Genomic DNA, 25,597 nt, shown 5'->3' with positions numbered 1-25,597 from the left:
ACTGCAATTTAGATTGCAGATTGAACTCACCACACCCAAATCTAACTCTCTCTGCACATGTTATATCTGCCTCCCCTGCAATGCACATGGTTTTGCCCAATTGCTAACAAAAATCCTGCTGCGATCAACTTGGAATTACCCCCATAATACGATTACTAGAGCTGCTGCCACATCATGCAGTGTAAGGGACAGAGTGGAGCTGCTGCACGTGCCCAGTTTGTGTGTGTTGTTCTCCGTCCTCAATCAATGTAATGGATCGGTGATTTTGTTACCAGGAAGAAGAGACAGGAGCCTTACCCTGAGGTGGGAGAATGTGTGCTTAGAAAGTGCAGTACTGGTTCTATTATGTTTGTGTATTTATTTTTTTTATTATGGGATGTTTAACCTTTTCCTGACCATTTTTTATATTATTTAAATATGTTTGATACAGCCTTTATTATAGGCAATCTATAGTGTTAAATGTTAATACTGTATTCCATGTTCCGCAGAATGGGAGATTGTGTACTGCATTTGGAAAACCCCCCTCTAGAAATCCTGCGTTTGCCACTGATATGGGTCCTGGGGGTGTGAATGTGAGATAGAAGGTTGGGCTCCATCCACAAGGCCCATTTTGGGACTTTAGGCCTTCAGCCTGAGAGCAGGCTAATTAGGGCCTGCACCTGTAGAAGTCTGATATAAGCTCTGTTAGGGCTTGGCTGAGACATCACTACCTAGGAAATCAAGCTTGTTGAGAGGCGCTATGATTTACTGACTGTGCATATGCCTATGTTTGTGTTAGGGGCATTAGGGAATCTATTATGTTCAGTTAAGTGCACAGACATGCAAGTTTTTTTTAATGATTTGTATTATACTGCACAATAAAACTAGCTACGGCTAGATTGCATGAAAATCCTGGACTGGTGTGCTGTTTGGAAGTGCCCATCTACCCCAGGAGAGGGCACCTCTACTCTGATCTCCTTACAAACAAACTCACACTCATTTTGTTTTATGTAGAGTAGTAGCTGTGCTTCCTTTTTACAGTTAACCTCTTATATTTATGTTTCTCAGTTCAGTACGAGGAGACGTTCCCAATGGGCTTCAGCCATAGTGCTCACCAGTGCTACACTGTGTCCGCCTCGCACAAGTGCTACGCGATGAAGACCGAACTGCACCTGCTGTTTCTGCTGTTCAAGCAAGAAGTGCCTACTTTTAGCATGCAAGCTATTGCTAATAAAACCATACAAGTGTTTACCAAGGACTTTCCATTCTGAGGTTCGTTATGGTCGCCATACAGGATCTGTATCCTTATGCTTTGTGAAACCCTGATGAAGCTTTCACCTTTCTGTTGAAATAGGTCTTGTATGGGCCACTTCTATTTCCTAGTGAGGTCCTGGTTTGCATAACATCCATTGTTCAGACAACTGTTATGTAGAATGCATTTAATCCTTTATTTTGACTATTTATTTAACACCCAGACATTGAAAATGTCAGGTACTGAAAAACCGAGAGGTCAAATATTTATATATCCGATATTCCACTCATTGTGTACTGTAACTGTAATTTTCCCTTTCTCCTTACCAGAAATCAGTGAGTACAATAGTGGCATTTCTGTAACACACAGATTCCGGGGTAAATTAAAAAAAATATATATTTTTTTGCAACAAATTAACATGGACACATTGCAATTACTTAACTGTCCATTCTCTTATGCTGCATTGTCTTAAGGGGCCATACATCTGGCAGGTTAAGGGGCAGTTCCCTAGTCTGATGCTTCCTCGATCGTGGGAAATCCAGCTTGTTGGAAATCTTTGATTCACCGATTCCGGCCAAAAAATGATCGGGTTCGGGAGTCGGGGATTTTTAACATGCCGTTTTTCCAGATTCCATGACCAATCGCTGATACTTGATGAACACCAATCTGCGTTGTGGATGGGCATCTGGAAAGTGCACGTCTGATGTATAGCCTGCATTGCTGTACTGAATTTGGTTTGTATGATTTTGTTTTTAACTTTGCCTACTATTTAAACATGAGTGTGCTGTTACCTTATACACAACTGCCCAATCAACTTAGAAGGAGGCATATTTATCTTCTGTCGTAAGGTTGGTGTCACGGAGGCTATGTGAATGCTGATCGTTACAATGTTTTCTGACACAGACCTTATGCCGACACATGTAGACATGTGCCGCCACTAGTGCAGTTCTCCTGGAGTCAGTTTGTACAGTTGTATCACAAAGGATCCTGTGCAGTGTGATTGCCTGATGACACACTGGGCCTGACTGAAATGGGAGTACAGCTAAAAAGAGCAGGTGACTCTGCACCTGGGCAAAATCATGCTGCACTGCAAGTGTGGGCAGATGTAACATGTGCAGAGGGTGTTAGTTTTGGCAGGAGCGCGTCCAAACTCAAATCTAAATTGCAGTGTAAAGGTGCGTACACACTAGACGATATCGTGTATGATGTACCCGATTCGGACACATTGTTCACGATATCATCCAGTGTGTATACACTAAGTTGCTGACGATGTGCGCTCCTGTGCGTCGTCAGCCACATCCTCCGTCGAACCTGCATGCCGGTACAACAGGAGATATCGCCAGCAAGGTCCATGCTTCCGAATGCAACCCCCCCCCCCACCACCACCCCTTCGACTTCTTTCTTCACTGCCGGAATCGGCAAGTGTGTATGCACTTGCTGGTGCCGGGTCCCATCACTGACGACATTGCATTGTTTGTGATGTCGTCCTAGTGTGTAAATAGCATAACTATAATGCTGCCCAGTACTTGTGGGCTACATGCAAAAGCAGTCAGTATTTACCTTGCATGCAAACTAAATAAATGTATTTGGCGGTGCTCCTCTTTTCTACTTCCCTCCCAACTCAGGCCCACAGACGTCTATCCGGTCATCAGCTATCCATATTCTTAAATCTGTACCACTGGGTTGGATTTAGATCATGAGTTGTGTAGACCATAAAATGTGAGCCCGCCATGGCTCTACCTACAGTATTTTTAACTGGATTCATACTGTACATGTTGTATTCATAATGCTCCCACTGCTGTTTCTTCAGGATCTTTTTACCAGCTTTTAGTTTATGACATGACTTCTCCTTTAGTATGTGGGAAGGATGGGATTGTCTTAGCACTTTCCCTAAGAGCCGTCAGCACATCACATCACACAAATAGGCCTGTGCACTGAGAGGCAGCAAGCTTCAGGCTCCAGGAACATGCACCATTTCTTATACCGGCTATAATATCTTGTACGTTTTTATAAACAATGTAAATATTCTATATTTTTAATGGATTTTAATAAAGGAAAACCATTATTCCTGGTCCTGTGTGTGGTTAATTGGAAATGACTGAAATGATTGCATTTATTATCGCTAAAATGATATCCGGTTTCGCATTACACTGGGCATTCGCATTCTGTAAGTAACCTGTGCATAGCTTTTGTTGGAAAACGCTATTTTCCTGCCACACTGATTACCAACTCTCACTCCCGTCTCCAAAACTTATCCCGCGCTTCCCTTAACCTATGGAACGGTTGCCCTTGTTCTATTATACTTTTCTCCTCCAACATCCATTGCCTCAAACCCTTCCTTCAGACACACTTATTCACCCTTGTCTACAGACCTCTGCTTGATTCAGTATTCCCTTCTACATCCTTAATGCCTTGTATCTCCCTGTTACCGCAAATTCTTACCTTTCCTCTTTACAAGGGAATACAATTGCCAGCAGGAAACGTAAAAAAACCCTGCAGCAGTTTTGGTATTCAATTGCGGAACTGAGAACGGGACGCTGTGATTTCTATAGAAACCACTGTACCTTTTTTCACGCACGTCCAGAGCAACCTCAAGGCTAATAATAGTAACACTCTAGAGGGCTACATGAACTGTTCTCAATTTTTGACATTTGGTTGCAAGCTTACGTTTCCTGCTGAAAATATGAGTGAATACCAAATACTTTCTTTTGACAGATTTAAAATAATAAGGATAAGAGCTGACACCAGCTTTTGTTTTGTGACCATATAGAGCAGTGGTGCCCAAACTCTGTCCTCACGGACCCCCAACAGTTCGTTTTTGCCAGGTCACCTAGCAGGTGTAGTCATTACTCACTAACACATTTAAAAAAATCCACAGGTAGAGCTAATTATTTCACTTGCAATTAAGGGTGGAGACCTGGAAAACGTGAACTGGGGAGGGAGTCCTTGAGGGCTGAGTTTGGGAACCAATGATATAGAGCATTTACAGTGCATTCGGAAAGTATTCACAGCACTTCACTTTTTCCACATTTTGTTATGTTACAGTCTTATTCCGAAATTAAATAAATTATTTTTTTCCCCTCAAAATTCTACACACAATACCCCATAATGACAACTTGAAAAAAGTTTTTTTTTTTTATTTCTGCAAATTTATTAAAAATAAAAAACTAAGAAATCACATGTACATAAGTATTCACAGCCTTTGCCATGAAGCTCAAAATTGAGGTCAGGTGCATCCTGTATCCACTGATCATCCTTGAGATGTTCCTACAGCTTAATTGGAGTCCACCTGTGGTAAATTCAGTTGATTGGACATGATTTGGAAAGACACACACCTGTCCATATAGGGTCCCACACTTGACAGTGCATGTCTGAGCACAAACCAAGCATGAAGTCAAAGGAATTGTCTGTAGACCTTCAAGACAGGATTGTCTCAAGGCACAAATCTGGGGAAGGGTACAGAAAAATATCTGCTGCTGTGAAGGTCCCAATGAGCACAGTGGCCTCTATCATCCGTAAATGGAAGAAGTTTGGAACCACCAGGACTCTACCTAGAGCTGGCTGGCCATCTAAACTGAGCGATCGGGGGAGAAGGGCCCTGGTCAAGGAGGTGACCAAGAAACCGATGGTCACTCTGTCAGAGCTACAGCATTCCTCTGTGGAGAGAGGAGAACCTTCCAGACAGACAACCATCTCTGCAGCAATCCACCAATCACGCCTGTATGGTAGAGTGGCCAGACGGAAGCCACTCCTTAGTAAAAAGCACATGGCATCCCGCCTGGAGTTTGCCAAAATGTGCCTGAAGGACTCTCAGACCATGAGAAACCAAATTCTCTGGTCTGATGAGACAAAGATTGAACTCTTTGACGTGAATGCCAGGCGTCACGCTTGGAGGAAACCAGGCACCGCTCATCAACAATGCAATACCATCCCTACAGTGAAGCACAGTGGTGGCAGCATCGTGCTGTGGGGATGTTTTTTAGCGGCAGGAACTGGGAGACTAGTCAGGATAAAGGAAAAGATGAATGCAGCAATGTACAGAGACATCCTGAATAAAAACCTGCTCCAGAGCGCTCTTGACCTCAGACTGGGGCGACGGTTCATCTTTCAGCAGGACAATGACCCCAAGCACAAAGCCAAGATATCAAAGGAGTGGCTTTAGGACAACTCTGTGAATGTCCTTGAGTGGCCCAGCCAAAGCCCAGACTTGAATCTGATTGAACATCTCTGGAGAGATATGAAAATGGCTGTGCACCAACGCTTCCCATCCAACCTGGTGGAGCTTGAGAGGTGTGGCAAAAAGGAATGGGCAAAACTGCCCAAAGATAGGTGTGCCAAGCTTGTGGCATCATATTCAAAAAGACTTGAGGCTGTAATTGCTGCCAAAGGTGCATCAACAAAGTATTGAGCAAAGGCTGTGAATACTTATGTACATGTGATTTCTTAGTTTTTTTTTATTTTTAACAAATTTGCAAATATCTCAAAATCACTTTTTTCATGTTGTTGTTATGGGGTATGATGTGTACTATGAATACTTTCTGGATGCACTGTTTATGGATACAAATGGATTTATATAGGAAGGATTACCATACTATCCCTTTAAATCGGGACACTCATGAATTACACAGGTTCTGGGGCTGGCCTAATTCAAGCCTGCATATCAGCTGGTTTTAACCTGTGTAATTCATGAGTGTCCCGATTTAAAGGGATATAAAGCCTATATATAGGATTCACTGAACATGGGTTAATTTGTTTTCTCTTTTGTTTGCAAATATTGCCTGATTTTGTCCTAGCTGCTCTTATCTCTCTTATTAAGGCTTTTTCAGCCCTTTGCTGCATGTCAGCCTCCAAAGCAGAGAACATACTTGCCTACTTGACCCTCTCCATGAGGGAGAAAATGCTCTGTTCCTGGACTTTCCTGGTAATGTATGATTGCCGTCACCTGTGTTGAGCTAGTTAATTGATAAGAAAGGTGTTTTACCACAGGTGATGGCAATCATACATTACCAGGAAAGTCCAGGAACAGAGCATTTTCTCCCTCATGGAGAGGGTCAGGTAGGCAAGTATGGCAGAGAAGTGAAAGAATTTGATTTTTACTACATTTCAGTGGTGGTTAAAGCATAAGAATTGCAAAAGGTAGCATGTTTGACCTTGGGTTATAGGCTTAAATGTTTCTTCAAAATATGCACTAAACCCACATTTTATACTATTACATACCTCCCAACATGACACTCTCCAGGAGGGACACAATGCTCTGCTCCTGAACTTCCCTATTAACTGTATGATTGCCCTCACCTATGCTGAACACCTTTCTTATCTATTAACCTGTTCAAAACAGGTGCCAGCAATCATAAATTAAGAGAAAAGTGCTGGAGCAGAGCATTTTGTCCCTCCTGGAGAGGGTCATGTTGGGAGGTATGCTATTAGTGTATATTTTTCACAAATACCTGAAGTTCATTGTTATGAAGTTTATGTTCTTTGAAACTTTTTTCAACAGAACTATTAACGAAGTCCTAAGTACATAGGTGGTTAATTACAAAGCCTTACCCAGAGTAGCTAAAGTTCTTTATCATGGTTTATTTGTGCGGCACTATAAAACGCTGCTGAGCCAGCCCTTGCAAATAATACAAAGTGCAAAGGACATTGCTGAAATAATAAAAACTACTAATGGGACTTGGATGGGACATTTGGCCCATGAGAGTAATAAGAATGGAAGTTTGGAGGTAATGGGCAGCCAGTATGGGGATAAGATGGTAGTACAATGTATGTGGAATGACGAGAGAGATAAGATCAGTCTCTCCTCTGCGTTTAGGACACATTATAGAGTGGAAGGCCTGATAGCAGGAGGTTGCAGCCAAAGTGTAATTAGAGAATGGATAAGGGTTTTGGTAACATCCTGAGTGAGAAGGAGCATCCTGGCAATGTTTGAAAGGTAAGTCAGGGCAATGGACTAGATGGGTAGAGTCTAGAGCGTGATACCAAGGCAGTGAGCTTGGGGAACAAGGAGACATGGTCATAGTCTTCTTCACATTCTGTAATAGAATCATGGGGATTCTAACGTGTCTGAGGTATCTGGTAACAAATCAGCACAAAGATATGTCATTTTATAGGGCAAGGCAGTTAGCAAGGTAAGAAGAGATTGTCATTTGTCAGGTACATCAACACTAAGCGTAAATCACAATTGGGATTTTGTCATATGTCGTACTTGTAAATACAGTAAACATTCTTTATAAAAAATGCGATTTTCAGATCAAACATACCTCTAATGGGATCCGATCAGAATCCCGGCAGTCGAAATACTGACTCTGGGATCCTGGGGCACTACTCGAATAGGCTCACCAGCCTGGCGCCGGGATCCTGAACGAATGTCAGTTGGACACACTGACAGGTAAGCTGCCAGGGGGAGTTGTAGGTTTAGGCACCCCCGGGGAGCGTTGGGCTGGGGGAAGGGGGGTAGGAAGGCTAGGTTTAGGCTGCGGGGAGTTAGGATGCCACTTGGGGAAGGTAAGTATACTCACCTTCCCCTAACGAGTGTTCTGACAGATGGTATTCTCGCCCTGAACCTCTGTAATAGCTACAATCCCTTTCTCCTTCGTCCTAGAGGATGCTGGAGACTCCAAAAGGACCATGGGGTATAGACGGGATCTGCAGGAGACGTGCATACTATAAGACTTTGAATGTGTGTGAACTGGCTCCTCCCTCTATGCCCCTCCTCCAGACCTCAGTTAGATTCTGTGCCCAGAGGAGACTGGTCACACTCTAGAGGAGCTCTACTGAGTTTCTCTAAAAAGACTTATGTTAGGTTTTTTATTTTCAGGGAGCACTGCTGGCAACAGGCTCCCTGCTTCGTGGGACTGAGGGGAGAGAAGCAGACCTACTCTGTGAGACTGATAGGCTCTGCTTCTTAGGCTACTGGACACCATTAGCTCCAGAGGGTCCGATCACTTGGGTCGCCTAGCTGCTCGCTCCCGGAGCCGCGCCGCCGTAACCCTCACAGAGCCAGAAGATCGAAGACAGGTGAGTAACCGAAGCATAGAAGACGTCTGAAGGCGGCAGAAGACTTCAGTCTTCCTGAGGTACCGCACAGCGGTTGCGCTGCCCGCCATTGCTCCCGCTCACACAGGCACTGCATGGGTGCAGGGCGCAGGGGGGGCGCCCTGGGCAGCATTAAAAACCTCATTTATAGGGACTGGCAGCTATATACAGTGCATAGACACTGTTAGGAGACCCCCGCCAGTATAATTAATAGCAGGACCGAAGCGCGCCATGTAGGGGGCGGGGCTTCATCCTTCAGCTCTGACCAGCGCCATTTTCTTTCCACAGCTTGCAGCAGAGACGCTGCTCCTGGCCCTTCACTGCTGTCAAGTAACAGGGTGCTAAAAACAAGGGGGGGGCACATACAATTGGTGTTGGTTGTTTATATAAACAAGCGCTTATAGGTCTGGGGCATTGTGCTTTTTTCAGACCGGTGGGGCGCTGGGTGTGAGCTGGCAAACTCCTTCTCTGTCTCTCTGAAAGGCCTTACTGTGGGTCTGTCCCCTTTAGCCCAGTTTGTTTGGGGGTGTCCGTATGTGTGTGTCGACAGGGCAGAAACTGAATGCTCTTCCCCGGAGGAGGTTAGTGTGAGAGCTGAACAGAATGAAGGAGTGACTCTGTCAGCACCACCAACTGCTGATTGGGTTGAGATGTGGAGTGTGTTGAATAACTGGCTTTGTTGCATAAGAGGTTAGACAAATCTGAATCTCAGAACCAAGCATGGAGACAATCCATGGGAGACATGGTACCACTCACTCCGGCCCCCTCGGGGTCCCAAAAACGTTCATTTACCCAGATAGCTGACACTGATACCGACACGGGTTCCGATTCCAGTGTCGACTATAATGATGCAAAGTTACATCCTAAGGTGGCTAAGAGTATTCAATACATGATTGTTGTGATAAAGGACGTGTTACATATCACGGAAGACCCCCCTGTCCCTGAGACAAGGGTCTGTATGTATAAGGGGAAGAAACCGGAGGTAACGTTTCCTCCCTTTCATGAACTGAATGCCCTTTTTTGAAAAAAGCCTGGGAAACGTCAGACAAGAGGTGGCACATTCCCAGGAGAATTGCTGTGCCATACCCGTTTCCTTCTCAGGATAGGTTTGGGTGGGAGACAACACCCACGGTAGACAAAGCTCTGGTGCAATTGTCCAAGAAAGTGGCGCTGCCGTCTCCTGAAATGGCGACACTTAAGGATCCTGCTGTTCGTAGGCAGGAGGCTACCTTGAAATCTATGTCACGACAGGTTCACTGCTCAGGCCGGCGGTGGCTTCGTCGTGGGTGAGTAACGCGATTGAAAAGTGGGCAGATAACTTGTCATCGAAAATGGACACCCTGGATAGGGATAGCGTGCTTTAGACTCTGGGTCATATTAGGGACGCTGCAGTCTATCTGAAGGAGACGGCAAGAGATATTGGCCTTTTGGGATCAAGGGCCAAGGCCATGGCAGTCTCGGCTAGAAGGGAGTTGTGGACTCATCCATGGAATGGTGATGCTGATTCTAAGAAGGCTATGGAGGCTCTGCCCTATAAGGGTGGAGTTTTGTTTGGTGATGGCCTCACGGACCTGGTTTCTACAGCTACCGCGGGTAAGTCCTCTTTTCTGCCTTTTGTTCCTCCACAGCAAAAGCAAACGCCCCCATATGAGATGCAGTCCTTTTGGTCGCAGAAATTCCGGAAAGGACGTGGATCATCCTTCCTTGCGGCAATAGGTAAGGGAAGAGGGAAAAGATCGCCAGCAGTTGCAGGCTCCCAGGAGCAGAAGTCCTCCCCGGCTTCTGCCAAATCCATCGCATGACGCTGGGGCTCCTCTGAGGGAGTCCGCACCGGTGGGAGCGCGTCTTCGGCTCTTCAGTCAGGCCTGGGTTCTCTCGGGCCTGGATCCTTGGGTGCTGGAAATTGTGACCCAAGGATACAAGCTGGAGTTTCAAGACGTGCCCCCACACCAATTTTTCAAATCGGCCTTGCCAGCTTCTCTTCTGGAAAGAGAGGTAGTGTGTACGGCAATACAAAAGCTGTGTCAACAGCGAGTCATTGTCGAGGTACCCCTGTCACAACGTGGAGAAGGGTTTTATTTAAGCCTTTTTATGGTCCCGAAGCCAGATGGCTCGGTCAGGCCGATTCTGAACTTAAAATCCCTCAATGTGTATTTGAAAAGTTTCAAATTCAAGATGGAATCTCTCCGAGCGGTAATCTCCAGTCTGGAGGGGGGGGATTTTATGGTATCAGTCGACATAAAGGATGCTTACCTACATGTCCCCATATATCCTCCTCATCAAGCGTATCTGAGGTTCGCTGTTCTGGATTGTCACTACCAATTTCAGACGTTGCCGTTTGGTCTTTCCACGGCCCCTAGGATTTTCACCAAGGTGATTGCGGAAATGATGGTGCTCCTGCGCAAGCAAGGGGTCACAATTATCCCGTATTTGGACGATCTCCTGATAAAGGCAAGATCACAGGAGCTGTTACTAAAAAAACGTTGCGCTCTCCCTGCTGGTGCTGCAACAGCATGGCTGGCTCCTAAATTTCCCAAAGTCGCAGTTGATTCCGACAACTCGGCTGTCGTTTTTGGGTATGATTCTGGACACAGAACTGCAACATAGAAACATAGAATTTGTCGGCAGATAAGAACCACTTGGCCCATCTAGTCTGCCCCTTTTTTTTTTTTTTTTTTACATTTTTATCTCTAACCTTATTTGATCCTTATTTCTTTGTAAGGATATCCTTATGTCTATCCCATGCATGTTTAAATTGCTCTACTGTCTTAGCCTCTACCACCTCTGATGGGAGGCTATTCCACTTGTCCACTACCCTTTCTGTGAAATAATTTTTCCGCAAATTTCCCCTGAACCTCCCCCCCTCCAGTCTCAGTGCATGTCCTCGTGTCCTATTGCTTCTCTTCATTTGGAGAATGTTTCCCTCCTGGACTTTGTTAAAACCCTTGATATATTTGAAAGTTTCTATCATGTCCCCCCTTTCCCTTCTCTGCTCCAAACTATACATATTGAGATTTCTTAGTCTTTCTGGGTATGTTTTGTGATGTAGGCCATGCACCATTTTAGTTGCCCTCCTTTGTACAGTTTCTAATGTATTAATATCCTTTTGAAGATATGCAGAGGATCTTTCTTCCGTTGGAAAAGCTCAGGAAATCCAGAATATAGTCAAGGGACTTCTGAAACCGCCAAGAGTGTCGATTCATCACTGCACTCGAGTGCTGGGGAAAATGGTGGCGGCCTACGAGGCCATTCCGTTTGGCAGGTTCCATGCAAGAACGTTTCAGTGGGATCTGCTGGACAGGTGGTCAGGGTCCCATCTGCAGATGCACCGGAAGATACGTCTGTCCCCCAGGGCCAGGGTTTCTCTCCTGTGGTGGCTCCAAAGTTCTCACCTTCTAGAGCAGGCATTCCCAACCACGGTCCTCAAGGCACACCAACAGTGCAGGTTTTAGTGATATCCAGGCTTCAGCACAGGTGACTTAATTAGTAGCTCAGTTATTTTGATTTAACCATCTGTGCTGCAGCCTGGATATCACTAAAACCTGCACTGTTGGTGTGCCTTGAGGACCGTGGTTGGGAATGCCTGTTCTAGAGGGTCGCAGGTTTGGCATCCAAGATTGGATTCTGGTGACCACGGTTGCGAGTCTCCGAGGTTGGGGAGCAGTCACACAGGGACAAAATTTCCAGGGAAAATGGTCAAACCAGGAAGCTTGTCTGCACATAAATGTGCTGGAGTTAAGGGCCATCTACAACGGCCTGCGGCAGACGGAACAGCTTCTTCGCGGCCTACCCGTCCTGATTCAGTCGGACAACATCACAGCCGTGGCGCACATAAACTGCGGCGATGGCGGAGGCCACCAAGATTCTTCCCTGGGCGGAAAAACATGCAAGTGCTCTGTCAGCGGTCTTCATTCCAGGAGTGGACAACTGGGAAGCAGACTTCTTCAGCAGACACGATCTCCATCCAGGAGAGTGGGGTCTTCATCAAGAGGTCTTTGCAGAAGTGACAAGTCATTGGGGACTTCCTCAAATAGACATGATGGCGTCTCGCCTCAACAAGAAGCTTCAGACATATTGTTCCAGGTCAAGGGACCCTTAAGCAATAGCTGTGGACGCACTAGTGACGCCGTGGGTGTTTCGGTCGGTCTGTGTGTTCCCTCCACTTCCACTCATTCCAAAGGTTATAAGGATCATAAGAAGAACAAGGGTTCAGGCGATACTCGTTCCAGATTGGCCACGGAGGGCCTGGTATCTGGATCTTCAGGAATTACTCACCGGAGACCCCTAGCCTCTTCCTCTAAGAGAGGATCTGTTACAGCAAGGGTCGTGCGTGTTCCAGGACTTACCGCGGTTGCATTTGACGGCATGGCGGTTGAACGCCAAATCCTAGCTAGGAACGGTATTCCCTGGGAAGTCATCCCCACTTAAAGCTAGAAAGGAAGTAACGACGAAGCATTATCACTGTATTTGGAGAAAATATGTGTCTTGGTGTGAATCCAAGCAGGGTCCTACGGAAGAATTTCACCTGGGGCGTTTTCTCCACTTTTTGCAAGCAGGTGTGGATGCGGGCCTGAAGTTAGGCTCCATTAACGTGCAGGTTTCGGCCTTATCAATTTTCTTTCAAAGGGAATTAGCCTCACTTCCAGAAGTACAGACTTTCGTGAAGGGCGTACTACACATCCAACCTCCATTTGTGCCCCCAGTGGTACCGTGGGATCTTAACGTGGTGTTACAGTTCCTTACGTCACATTGGTTTGAACCTTTACAAAAGGTTGAGTTTAAAGTTCTCACTTGGAAAGTGGTCATGCTATTGGCCTTGGCGTCCGCAAGGCGGGTGTCCGAATTGGCGGCTTTGTCTCGCAAAAACCCCTATCTGATTTTCCATGAGGATAGGGCGAAGTTGAGAACTCATCAACAATTTCTGCCAAAGGTGGTTTCTTCGTTTCACATGAACCAACCTATTGTGGTGCCTGTGGCTACTGAGGCCTTGGCTGTTTCAAAGTCTCTAGATGTGGTTAGAGCTTTGAAAATGTATGTAGCCAGAACGGCTCGGGTGAGGAAAACAGAGGCGCTGTTTGTCCTGTCTGCGGCCAACAAGGTCGGCGCTCCTGCTTCTAAGCAGACTATTGCACGCTGGATCTGTAAGACGATTCAGCAGGCTCATTCTATTCTATGGCAGGATTGCCATTACTGAAATCGGTGAAGGCCCATCCCACTAGGAAGGTGGGCTCATCTTGGGCGGCTGCCCGAGGTGTTTCGGCATTACAGCTTTGCTGAGCAGCTACTTGGTTGGGGTCAAATACCTTTGCAAAGTTCTACAAGTTTGATACCCTGGCTGATGAGGACCTCATGTTTGCTCAATCGGTGCTGCAGAGTCATCCGCACTCTCATGCCTGGTTTGGAGCTTTGGTATAATCCCCATGGTCCTTTTGGAATCCCCAGCATCCTCTAGGACGAAGGAGAAAAGGATTTACCGGTAGGTATTAAAATCCTATTTTCTGTCACATGGTAGGAAAGTAGCATTGGTCTAATCCACCTGGAAAAAGTGTAATATCCCAAAATGTTTTACACTGGCATCTACGTAATAAGCCATGTAAGATGCATGTCTTGAAACAGAACATTAGCAAGAGCTACGGGTATCGAAGTTGTACATGAAACATAGGAAAGTGCAGCTAAATAATAAGGGTTCACCAGAGCCTCTTCCAGAGATTTATGAGTACAGTGTTCAGTGCCTGTAAGTAAATCTAAAATCTCTTCTCAGTAGGAGAGGCCAAGGGTCTTCAACAGAAATGTCCAGAAGATCCACGTACCACGCCTTCTAAGGCCAATCCGGGGCAATCATAATTGCCTGGACTCCTTGATTCCTGATTCGCTTTAGCACACTTGGGAGCAATGGAATCGGAGGAAACAGGTAGACCAGCCGGTAAGACCAAGGCGACGTCAGTGCATCTACTGCCCTTGCCTGAGGGTCCCTGGTTCGAAAGCAATACCAACGAAGCTTCTTGTTGAGTCGAGAAGCCATCATATCTATTTGTGGGCAGCCCCACCGGTTGATGATCTGCTGAAACACCTGATGGTGGAGACCCCACTCTCCCTGGTGGAGATTGTGACGACTCAGGAAGTACGCTTCCCAGTTGCCTACTCCCGAAATGAAGATTGCGGACATTGCTCTTGCATTTCTTTCTGCCCAGAGGAGTATCTTTGACACCTCTCACATGCAGGCCCTGCTGGTTGTCCCTACTTGCCGATTGATGTACACCACTGCCTTGGCGTTGTCCGACTGAACCTGGATCGCGTGATCCAGGAGTAGAGGAGAGGCCAGCATCAGAGCATTGTAGATCACCCGAAATTCCAGAATGTTGATCGGAAGTAGGACTTCGTGGGTTGACTACTTGCCCTGGAACTGAGCCCCCTGGGTGACAGCTCCCCATCCCCTCAGACTCGCATCCGTCGTGAGGAGGATCCAATCCTGAATCCTAAAACTTCGACCTTCCAGTAGGTTGGAGGACTGCAGCCACCACAGGAGGGATATCCTGGCCTGAGGTGACAGCCGTATGATCCAGTGCATATCAAGATGTGATCTGAACCACTTGCTCAGGAGATCCAATTGAAATGTTCTGGCATGGAACCTTCCAGACCAAATCGCCTCATATGAGGCTACCATTTCCCCAACAATCTTATGCAAAGATCAATGGATATTCGAGTAGGCCGGAGGACCATTCAGACCATCTCCTGAAGTGTTCTCGCTTTGTTCTCTGGGAGGAACACTTTCTGGGCCACAGTATCCAGCAACACTCCCTTGCAGCTAGGTCTGCAACAGCCTGCTGCAGTTGTTGAGTTTTTTGAGTATTAGCAGTGAGCTGAGATGACATATCTGACGTCATGGATTTTATGGCACCTAGCCAGGAGGGCTCTTCAGCCCCCCAGCCCCCTGACTGAGTTGTGAGGAGTGGCTGCATTGTTCACATAATATGGAACCAGATGAAGAGGGAGAGAATCTGGTGTGACATACACTGCATAATTGGTGTTTTACCATGTTTACAGTAAATAACACTTATATACACATACAGACAAGTAATACAATAGCAAGCCTGCCCTTACTGTATGTGAGAGGGAGACAGAGAGACGGGAACAGCACACCCAAGCTTAACAGCCCCAGCGGGACTGTTATAAAATGGTGTAACACCGGAGTTTTTGTCCTTTTCATGACACAGATTGTGTACAATAGCGGTTCTCCCCCTTTACTACACTCCCTGTACCAGTTTTCCTGCAGATCCTGAGTGGAGGAGCTGTGTGTGCCTGCGGCTGCAGCTGAAACAGAGGAAGGCTCCAAAACGCTGCTGGTCCCACTCTGCGGAAGCTCCGTCCTCCGTAATGGCGCCAGAGCTTCAGTGATATTTATACTGGCAAAGTGTCACTAGAAGTGTAAAACATCACAGCAAGTGCTAGTTTTCATTACCGCTGCCAGTGTACACAAGGGCGCTATAGCAGGTCCCCCCCCAGGAGGGTCCCATATGCTGCCCCTGCATTTTTGCCGCACCAAAAACCGGAGGACCCACCTAGCGGGGCCCCCAGTTTGTACTCACCACTGTCGTCACCTTCAGACAATGTTAGGGGTGTGCGGCGTACTGCAATTGTGACCGCTAAGGCGCAGTGCCCCGCTGTACAACAACCTCTCAGGATGGTGGTCCTGTAGCGGGGAAGCGTCTCTTACATCTTACACCCCCCCCCCCCCCAACTCCCACGGTGCAGGTATGCTGTTGCCCAAACAGTATACTGAAAATAATAAAGTTTAAAAAGTAACTGAAGAAAACTCTCTGGAGCTTCAGAGTGTGAATCCTCTCCTGAGGGCACTTTTTTTCTAAACTGCCTGTGGGAGGAGGCATAGAGGGGAGGAGAGAAATTAACCTATTGTGGTTCCGTCAAGTTCTGTCACTTCTGCTCTTCTGGAGGCATTGGATGCTGTGTGAGCCTTGAAGATCTATGTCAAGAGAACGGCTCGGATCAGAAAGACGGATTCCTTGTTCGTGCTATATGATGCGCAGAAAAAGGGTTGCCCTGCTTCTAAGCAGTCCATTGCTCGTTGGCTTAGGTTTACTATCCAACAGGCCTATGTGTCGGCAGCCTTACCTGTTCCACAGTCTCTGAAGGCCCACTCTACAAGATCGGTGGGGTTTTCCTGGGTAGCTGCCTGTGGAGTCTCGGCCTTGCAACTATGCCGAGCTGCTACCTGGTCGGGGAAGAACACCTTTGTGAAGTTCTACAGGTTTGATACCCTGGCCAAAGAGGATACCCAGTTTCAGCAGGCGGTGCTGCAGGCGGCTCCGCACATTCCCGCCCGTTCTGGAAGCTTTGGGACGTCTCCATCGTACTAATTCCCCAGTATCCTTATCCCTTGTGGATGCTAGAGAAAATAGGATTTTAATTACCTACCAATAAATCCTTTTCTCGTAATCCATAAGTGATATTGGGCCACCGCCTCAGTGCGTGGACTTTTTTGCAGGTTGTCTCTTATATGGTTAACCTATTCAGCTGTTGTTGTTTTGTTACCAGCCGTTGCTGGTCGTTTTATGTTATTGGTGTGCTGGTGTGTGAATCTCACCACTTATTATGTTCCTTCTCTCATGTATGTCCTTTCTCCTTCAGGCACTATTTTATCTATAACTGCCTGTGGTAGGGGGCATAGAGGGGAGGAGCCAGCACACCTAGTTGAAGAAGGGCTCCTTTGGACCCCGTCTATACCCCATCGTACTAATTCCCCAATATCCCTTATGGATGCTAGAGAAATTCAACCCATATAACTTTGAGATGTGTGTAGGGATATTAATACCTAGATATTTGCGTTTGGGGGAGGGGGAATCGAGTTCAATATTGCAGAACTACAGAAGGGCTTCCAGGTCTTGGTGTATAAATAGGACTTCAAATTTATTTCTATTAATTCTGTAACTAGCAAAAGAATCAAATTGGGCCTCGAAAGCCAAAATGACAGGAATGGATCTTGAAAGGTTGGAAACAAATAGTAACATACTGTATCATCAGCGAAAAGACTGACTTTTATCATAGCCTTACCAATTAGGATCTCCCCTAATATGTCATGCCCATGTAAAGCAAAAGCTCAGGCCAAGGCAAACAGTAGTGGTGACAATGGACAGCCCTATTGAATGCTCTCCGAAAGAGAAGTGTAGAGAGAAAAGGAAGATGGTTGAGACCAGAGCCCTGATGAGACCCTAACAGATTGTGCCAGTGGAAGAAGACGACATTGGGTCATTAGAAGAGACCTTTAGGGGTCTATTCATGAAGCAGTGAAAAGTGTGGAGAAGTGAGCCAGTGGAGAAGTTGCCCATGGCAACCAATAAGCATTGAAGTAACATTTATAATTTGCACACGATACAATTGTACGGAGCAGCTGATTGGTTGCCATGGCCAACTTCTCCACTCTTTTCACTGCTTCATGAATAGACCCCTCTATGAGCATTCAGAAAAGTATGTTAACTACTGTAGGAGAAAAGAGGCCTGCTAAGGCCAAGGGGTAGCTTTACTAAATCTTCTAAAGATGACAGTGGTAAGTGGGGGCAACCAATAAAATATCTATAATTATCTAGAATGTAACAGACAAATGGTAGTATCTGATTGGTATCCATAGACAACACCACCAGTGCTCTGTTTTAGAAGCTTTAGTAAATCTACTACCAAGAATTGAAAGGCTGTCGAGAGTTGTGCATAAACCACTATACTATAAATTGGGAGAGAGATTGACTGGTGGCTGAAGAAATTGGTAGAGTCGAGAGTTTATAGAAGATGGGAGAAATTAGCACATTTCTGAAGATGGGTGGAAAGATGCAAGTGAAGAGGGACAGCTGAAAAATGTGAGCTAGGTGCAAGCAAGCAATGGGAGCAGTCACGCTTCAAGAAAGGAGGAGGCCTGTGTGCAGCCTCCGTCTGGGCCACCTCCTCTCTAGCCGGCAGCGCTGTAGACTCTGGGCACTTGGGGGGCACTAGCGATGTCCCAGAGTCTAGTGCGCATGCTCAGATCTCCGTGAAAAGGGCGCAGCGGGCATTTTCCCAGTGATTTTCTTACTGCAAATGTGTGAAATGCCAGGGAAATGGCCACTGCACCATTTTCCTGGTGATTTCTACAGGGCTACTGCTGCCGACACAGGTGGGAACTGAAAATAACAAAACACTGCAACCATTGGCAGAGAAGTGTAGGAGCTGGGAGGGAACAGTAAGAAATGATAAGAAAAAAATACAGTAATGTGACACTAAATGGTGCTATACCTTAAAATATTCAGAGATAACAATATATATGCTTACACAAAATGACCAGTTGGTCTTATAAAGTATATACAGTCATTCTTATAAATAGAATAACTGAAATAAGAAAAAACAAACATAGTGCAATTCCGTCTGAACACTTGATACATATGTGTTTTTTTTTTTTTAATGGTCCCACTCACATAGAAAGAATAAAATTAACATGTAGCAATCACATATCAGATCTCAAAATACTCCAAATCTCACTCAGGTGCAATTTGTCTTCTTGTACTGAGGGCTTAAGAGATGGACAAATATGGTGCAATAACGTTTTTTTTAGAACACAACATTTAATAAAACATTCACTCACATAAATAAAATTACAATGGGCATATATCACCATAGGATGCGCTCAATGGAATTCCGCTCCAAAAGATACCAAGTGGTCTGACAAATCCTAGATATAAACAGGTATAAACATAGGGCCTAATACAGATCTGATCGTAGCAGCAAATTTGTTAGCTAATGGGCAAAACCATGTGCACTGCGACCGCAATTTCTGCTTCATCAAAGTGGGGAGCGGCGGTCAGCATGCTTGGCGGCCTTTCCCTGCGATGGGCGGCCACCAGCATGCGAACACAAGGATTGCAAATTCTGCTAGTTAGCAGAATTTACAATCCAACCTGTAACAGGACCTAAAGGTGTCTTTTTGTGCTTTGGGAGGGAACAGTGTTGATGGGGCAGAGGAAAAGAATATCAATACCTCCTCCCTCAATCATTATTTGAGAATATATATATATATATATACACACACATATATAAATATATATATATATATATATATATATATAAGTGCAGGGGCGGCCAGACTTTTGGAGTCGGTGATCTACTGTGAAAGCTAAAAAACTTTTGTGATCTACCTAGGAAGAATAATAGCGCGTGCCGTAGGCGCGCGTGCAAAAAAAGTGGGCGTGGCATAACAAAAAGTGGGCGTGGTATAACTTAAAAAAAAGGGACGTAGCCTTGCTGCGCAGAGTGTAATGACTGCCTCACACAAAATAACACATTGGCCCCAACAGGTAAAAACCTCAAACACATGCCCCCACAGTGCCAGATACACATGCCCCCACAGTGCCATGTGCCCACAGTGCCAGATATGCCCCCACAGTGCCAGATACAGATATGCCCCCACAGTGCCATGTGCCCACAGTGCCAGATATGCCCCCACAGTGCCAGATACAGATATGCCCCCACAGTGCCATGTGCCCACAGTGCCAGATATGCCCCCACAGTGCAAGATACTGTCAAAGTCAGAAAAATGTCTCAATGCACGTTGCCATATTTGCACCGCACACTGGTCCGCGCTGCGCGTGCATGCGCTCTCCCGTGGATTCGCATACCCGCAATAACGTGCACTCGCAGGCGCGGTATGCGTATTTACGGTAGAGTTTATGTAGTCGTAGCGTGCGACTCATTCGTTACAAATGTTCACAATTAATGTAGTTTATAGATCATGGTCCCTTTGATAGATTCTGAAAGTTTGGTTAAAATACAATGTCCCAGAGCTGAGGAATCCCTCTTTATATCATACGAAGGGTCTAACAGGAATCATACAGCAGTGTTTGGTACCCATCGGAAGAGTATTTAATTAGCAATATTCCGGTGTTGGTTTGGAGCGTATTAATCGCTCGTGCGAATAGTTATGGACATAAGAAGTTTATGTCCATTTCTATTATTTACACATACTCAGGTATGCGGCGGGAAACCCAGTTTCCCACCCACCTGAGCTGTTGGAAATCGTCACAGCCCACCTGTATGAATCACCCTATGACCTTTTGTTATGATACAGGGCCGAATTCCTTCGGCCAATGGACAATGGGATTGTAGGACCAGGAGATTGCATTGTGTGTGGGGCATAAATAGGCAGGCCGACCACATCCAGCTCTCACTCTCTCATCAACGGTTATCTGCTGATAGCCGGGAGCTGGATATCGAGGCGCAGGCGATCATACCCTTTGTGCGTAAGTTTCTCTCCGTAATCATTGTCTTTCTGTGAGCCAATTTCTCTCATCTCTCTCTCTCTCTCTCTCTCTCTCTCTCTCTGTTCTGTTCTCTCATATCTCCCCTAGACTAGGCTAGTATTGTATTGTATTAGATAGTATTGTATTGTATTGCATTTAGGTCAGTGTAGTATTGTCTTTTTGTATTTATGGTTTAGTTCTGTGGTTAGGAAGTCTCTGTTATATTGTAGTGTATCAATTGTACTGTTATCCCCTTTTACAAGTATATTAGATATAATACAGTTAATAGGCCTTGGAACCTAAACCAGTATCTGTGTATTTTCTATAGTGTTAAGTGTTCACTTGAGCGTCGGTGACGCTCAAGCAGCTTTGTAGTTAGTCAGGTTACACAAGGTTGCACTTACACCCTGTACTCACATTAAGGTATTCAGTGTATTTCATTGGTATAAGGTTTTATCATAAAGGTATAGTGTTGTGAGCGTCTGCATCGCTGGTGACCTCCTCGTGGTCTCGAGCGTAAGCTACGCCATAGCGAATCATTACCCTAGACATAACCAATAACGTGTCCTGTGATCGCTGGGCCGTGAGCGAACGTGACGCTTGAGCGTCTCGCCTACGGCTGAGCGATCGTTACGCAACTAGCGTACCATTACGGTACTTCTTAAGTAAACAGCGTACAGTGTTCTTAGCTTCATAAAGGGTTGCCTATACGACAAAGGAATTTAGCATTGTCAATTGCGGGCTCGTCCTATACTTCTCACATCTGCACTAGGTAGATCAGCAGACATTATCCCCCAGCAAAGGGTGGGAGGTCGTCTCACAGTGCTGACGGGATAAGCGTCTGCTTCGCTTAGATAAAGAGTGCTGAAGGAACCCGGTAACCGGAAGTAAGAACAAAACGCTTGTGTCTTTTTAAAACTGTTTATTTTTCTTTTGTCTTGCGTACGCATACATACCTGCATTTCTTTTCACTTGTGTATTTCATTTTTCGTATATCACTATTCCTGTTTGCCAATTTTATAGTTGATAGAAAGTGCTAAAAAGAGATTTGCTGTTATTTAATAGTAGAGGTAATAGTTAAAGTATAGAACAAACACACGGTTTGTCTGAGATACAAGGCAGTCAGTGTGGATTGCGGTAGATGATCAGGGATCATTTACATTGATAAAAATATATTGTGTTACGGTGGATCCTTTGCATTGCGTACACGTGTCGCTAACAAAGACTAGCGTACGCAATCCAAAAGGCAGACGCACGCAGCGTACATTACGCAACGTAGCGTCCGGTTACGCCCACGTAGCTCAAGTTGTGATAAAGTGAAGTAACGCAAAGGCGATAATTAACGCACAGCGGTAGATAACGCGACGCGGTAAATAACGCAAATCTATTTTTAGAAAATCGGAAATTTAGTTTAACAGATCCTGCTCCTAATTGGTAACACTTTTGGCCTAAAGACAATTTCTGCGCAGAAATAGATATAGAAACAAAAGTGTACTTGTGTTGAGTGAGTGTGTTTTGTATACAAAAGTTTATATAACTCTAAGGTGGAACCAAAAGGAAAGCCGGGTACTCGTCAAGGGACATACGTGTAAGTGACATATACGGTGGCTAGGGAGGCATCCCTGGTTAAATAATATTTGAGCATTAGAGTATAGCGGACCATAAGGTAACAAGACCAGGAGGTCATAAGGTAACAAGACCAGGAGGTCGTAAGGTAAAAGGTCCGCTATAAAAGTCCAGTGGCACAACGCCTGGGGTGTTGGTGCAGAACCCATATAGGCCATACAAGCTCTGGCTGAAGGAATCGCAGCCGGAAACATAGATTCCATTGATCTTTCAGTACATGACAAGTAGTGCTCGTGTACTGAACGATTGGACCGCACGTAATTGTGTGCAGTAGTTAGTAATCTGACCTAATACCATTAGAGTAAAGTGGTCACAAACGCTATCTGTACATTCTGACGTGATTTGTGTAATTTTTTATTTTTGGAAGGGAAGTTCGCTGGTCACTCAGGAACTATCTAACAACCCCAACTTTACTGGAAAGAGTAAGTGTCCTGCGGGTAACCCTCATATGTTCCAGTAAACTAAAGGTTCACAGGGGCCCTAGGTTGGGTCCAGCAGCTCTGGCTACAGTGATTGCAGCACAGGCCAACGTGGGCGAGAAGTAAGTGGGGTACTTGATAAACCACCACCGCCGGCCTGCCCAAGGACATCTTGGTTTGTTTGTAAGGGTTCGCTGAAAGCCTTGATATTCAAGGAGGAATAAGCAACGCCTGCAGATTATGGGGGCCATTTGTTCAGGTAGGGGGCGATCAACCCTGGTTCAGGTTGATTCTGTGAACCGACCAATTGGGTCGGCACGATATGTAATGTGTGAAAAATATGGAATTCACACCGAATCTTTATGTGATGAATGGGAGAGAATGACTGTACAAGACAGGGACAAATTCCCAAGAATAGGTAGCTTTAGTCCAGAAGTGTTACAAAATTTAAGGAGGAGGATATGTCTCGTAAAATCAACAAAGAGACTAATTCAACATCATGATTGTTTACAGTTATGGCACCAGGAAGGTGAGATACAGAGAGGTTTGGCTCTGGCGGCAGGATCTGGGGCAGTCAGGAAGTTGATTGCCACAGCTCCTCCTCCACCATACATTGCAGGAGAGAAGTTGATTGCGGAGAGAAACGCACTGGGTTGTAAAACACAAACTCTTAGTAACCCTGTAAATGTTAATGATGTTAACCAAATAACTCATGCAAGTATTAACCCGTGCAAGATGTACCCTGTTTTGAACCTTCCTCAGGAGTGTGATCAAGAAGACGATTCAGCAACAATTTCAGCTCTCTCTCTTGCAGCCACCATAGCAGAGACCACAGTAGGCACAGCGACACCCACGAGATTAGTGAAAGCCCCTAGCGGAGGGATAGGTGAGGTCGTGTCAACGGGTAAGTACGGCACCATGCACTACACTGAAACAATTGTACCACAACAAGCTGTAGAATCTACACAGGAAGAGGCTGTTAGAATTGCTCCTGTAAGGGTAATAGCAGTTCCCAACGGAAAAACAGATGTGTCTGGAGCCACTCCCATAAGGAACATTGCCATGTACACTCCATTTTCCAGAATGGAATTAAGAACAATAGTGTCCGAATTTCCTGACCCCAGGAAGGATTTAGTTGCTAGCCAAAAATACATCAGGGATCTAGGTAACACCGTAGAACCCAACAACAAGGATTGGCAGATACTGCTAAGAGCTTGTTTACCTTCCAATGTTGATGCAACTCAGTTTTTAGCTGATTGTGCATTGGATAAAGATGTACCGCTTACAGACGTGTACAACAAGGATAATGTAAAAAGGATAAATTTACAGCTAAAAGAGTATTTCCCAGCCGTTGTTAAATGGAATAAAATATTTTCCATTAAGCAAAAGGAGTCCGAAACGGCAACAGAATATTTTCACCGGGCACTATTAGAAATGGCAAAGTACACTGGTATAGAAGACATTAAGACCAACCCAAACCATCGGGAAGTAGCAGTATCCGTACTGATGGATGGTTTAAAGGAAACATTAAAGACTAGGGTTCAGACCACGCAACCGTGCTGGCGAGGTCTGTCAGTGTCCGGCTTGAGAGAGGCTGCTATTGATCACGACAGAAACATCACTAGGCACAGGGAATCGCAAAGTGATAAGTTGATGTCCGTAAGTATACAGGCGCTGACCACAAGGCAGCCTGCGTATGTACCACCGAATCCTGTGGGTAAGGCAAGTGTAATAACATGTTTTTCTTGTAACAGACCGGGACACTTTGCACGAGAATGTAGAACAAAGAATGTACAAAGATCTTTTCAACCCCCTAGACAACAACACAACACACGACATTGGGAGCAGGGTCCACAGAGGCGGAGTTTTGAGCCACATACAGGGGAAACAAAAAGATATCCCCCAAACAGAGACTGGCATGCCTCTGGTAGTTCCCAGCTAACTCCCTCACAAGTAGTTGCTGCCAGCGGGATTCAGGGAGGTCAGCATACCCAATAGGGGTGTGGCCATACCTGTAATCTGCACCCAGTTAAGTTGATTGCTAGTCTTGGAAACGAACCAGAAATTGCAATCAATGTGGCTGGTAAAACTTTAAACTTTCTTGTAGACACAGGGGCGGCCAAGTCAGTGATAAATTCGACAGTGGGCATGAGAACCACTGGTAGGACAATTCCAGCCATGGGAGTAACAGGAGTAGTCCAGCACTACCCTGTTAGCAAACCAGCCGAGATTACAATAGGGCCTTTGCATACCAAGCATTCCTTTTTGCTGGCTGCATCTGCACCAACTAATCTCCTGGGGAGAGACTTACTATGTAAAATGGGTTGCGTCATTTATTGTACTCCTGAAGGTGTATTCTTGGACATTCCTGAGAATCGCGCTCAGGAAGTACGAGACATGCTAGACTCCCCATCAAAATTAATGTCACATTCCATTATGACAAATAGGAATCCATCCCAAGTAGAAGAGATGATATCTCAGATACCAGAGTCACTTTGGACAAAAGATGGACAGGACACTGGATTAATGGCAAACGTAGCTCCAGTAGTTGTGCAAGTAAAAGATGGTAGGATAGCTCCAAAAATCCCACAGTATCCTCTGAAGCCAGAGGTGGAGTTAGGAGTTTTTCCCGTAATAGAGCGCTTGCTACAACAGGGCATTCTAGTAAGAACGTCCAGCACCGCAAATAGTCCCATCTTCCCTGTTAAAAAGAGTGGGGGGAGGGGTTACAGGCTAGTGCAGGATCTAAGGGGGATTAACAAAATAGTTGAGAGTCAGTTCCCCGTAGTGCCTAATCCAGCTGTCATCCTAATGCAAATTCCTCCCACTGCCAAATTTTTCACTGTTATTGACCTCTGCTCCGCTTTCTTTTCGGTACCTCTGCACCCTGACAGCCAATATTTGTTTGCATTTACATACAGAGGAGTCCAATACACGTGGACTCGGTTACCCCAAGGTTTCATAGATAGTCCAAGTATATTTTCTCAGGCTTTGCATGATTGTTTACAGTC

General features: G+C 45.6%; 1 protein-coding gene across 4 annotated transcripts in view; it reads left to right on the top strand.

Moving 5' to 3' along the window:
* The window catches only part of FUZ (fuzzy planar cell polarity protein), a 322,221-nt gene extending 318,919 nt beyond the window's left edge, over nt 1–3,302 (top strand). For 3 of the 4 annotated variants that reach the window (XM_063942537.1, XM_063942538.1, XM_063942536.1), the window contains one exon: nt 1,048–3,302. In XM_063942537.1, coding sequence (XP_063798607.1) covers nt 1,048–1,250 — 203 coding nt within the window. In that variant the 3' untranslated portion in view covers nt 1,251–3,302. The remainder of the gene's footprint in view (nt 1–1,047) is intronic. The other variant, XM_063942539.1, reaches the window with a different exon arrangement.
* Nucleotides 3,303–25,597: the final 22,295 nt, after the last annotated feature.

The sequence above is a fragment of the Pseudophryne corroboree genome, chromosome 10 (genome assembly GCF_028390025.1).
Source record: "Pseudophryne corroboree isolate aPseCor3 chromosome 10, aPseCor3.hap2, whole genome shotgun sequence".
Taxonomy (NCBI): domain Eukaryota; kingdom Metazoa; phylum Chordata; class Amphibia; order Anura; family Myobatrachidae; genus Pseudophryne; species Pseudophryne corroboree.
This window is presented reverse-complemented; position numbering and strand designations above follow the sequence as displayed.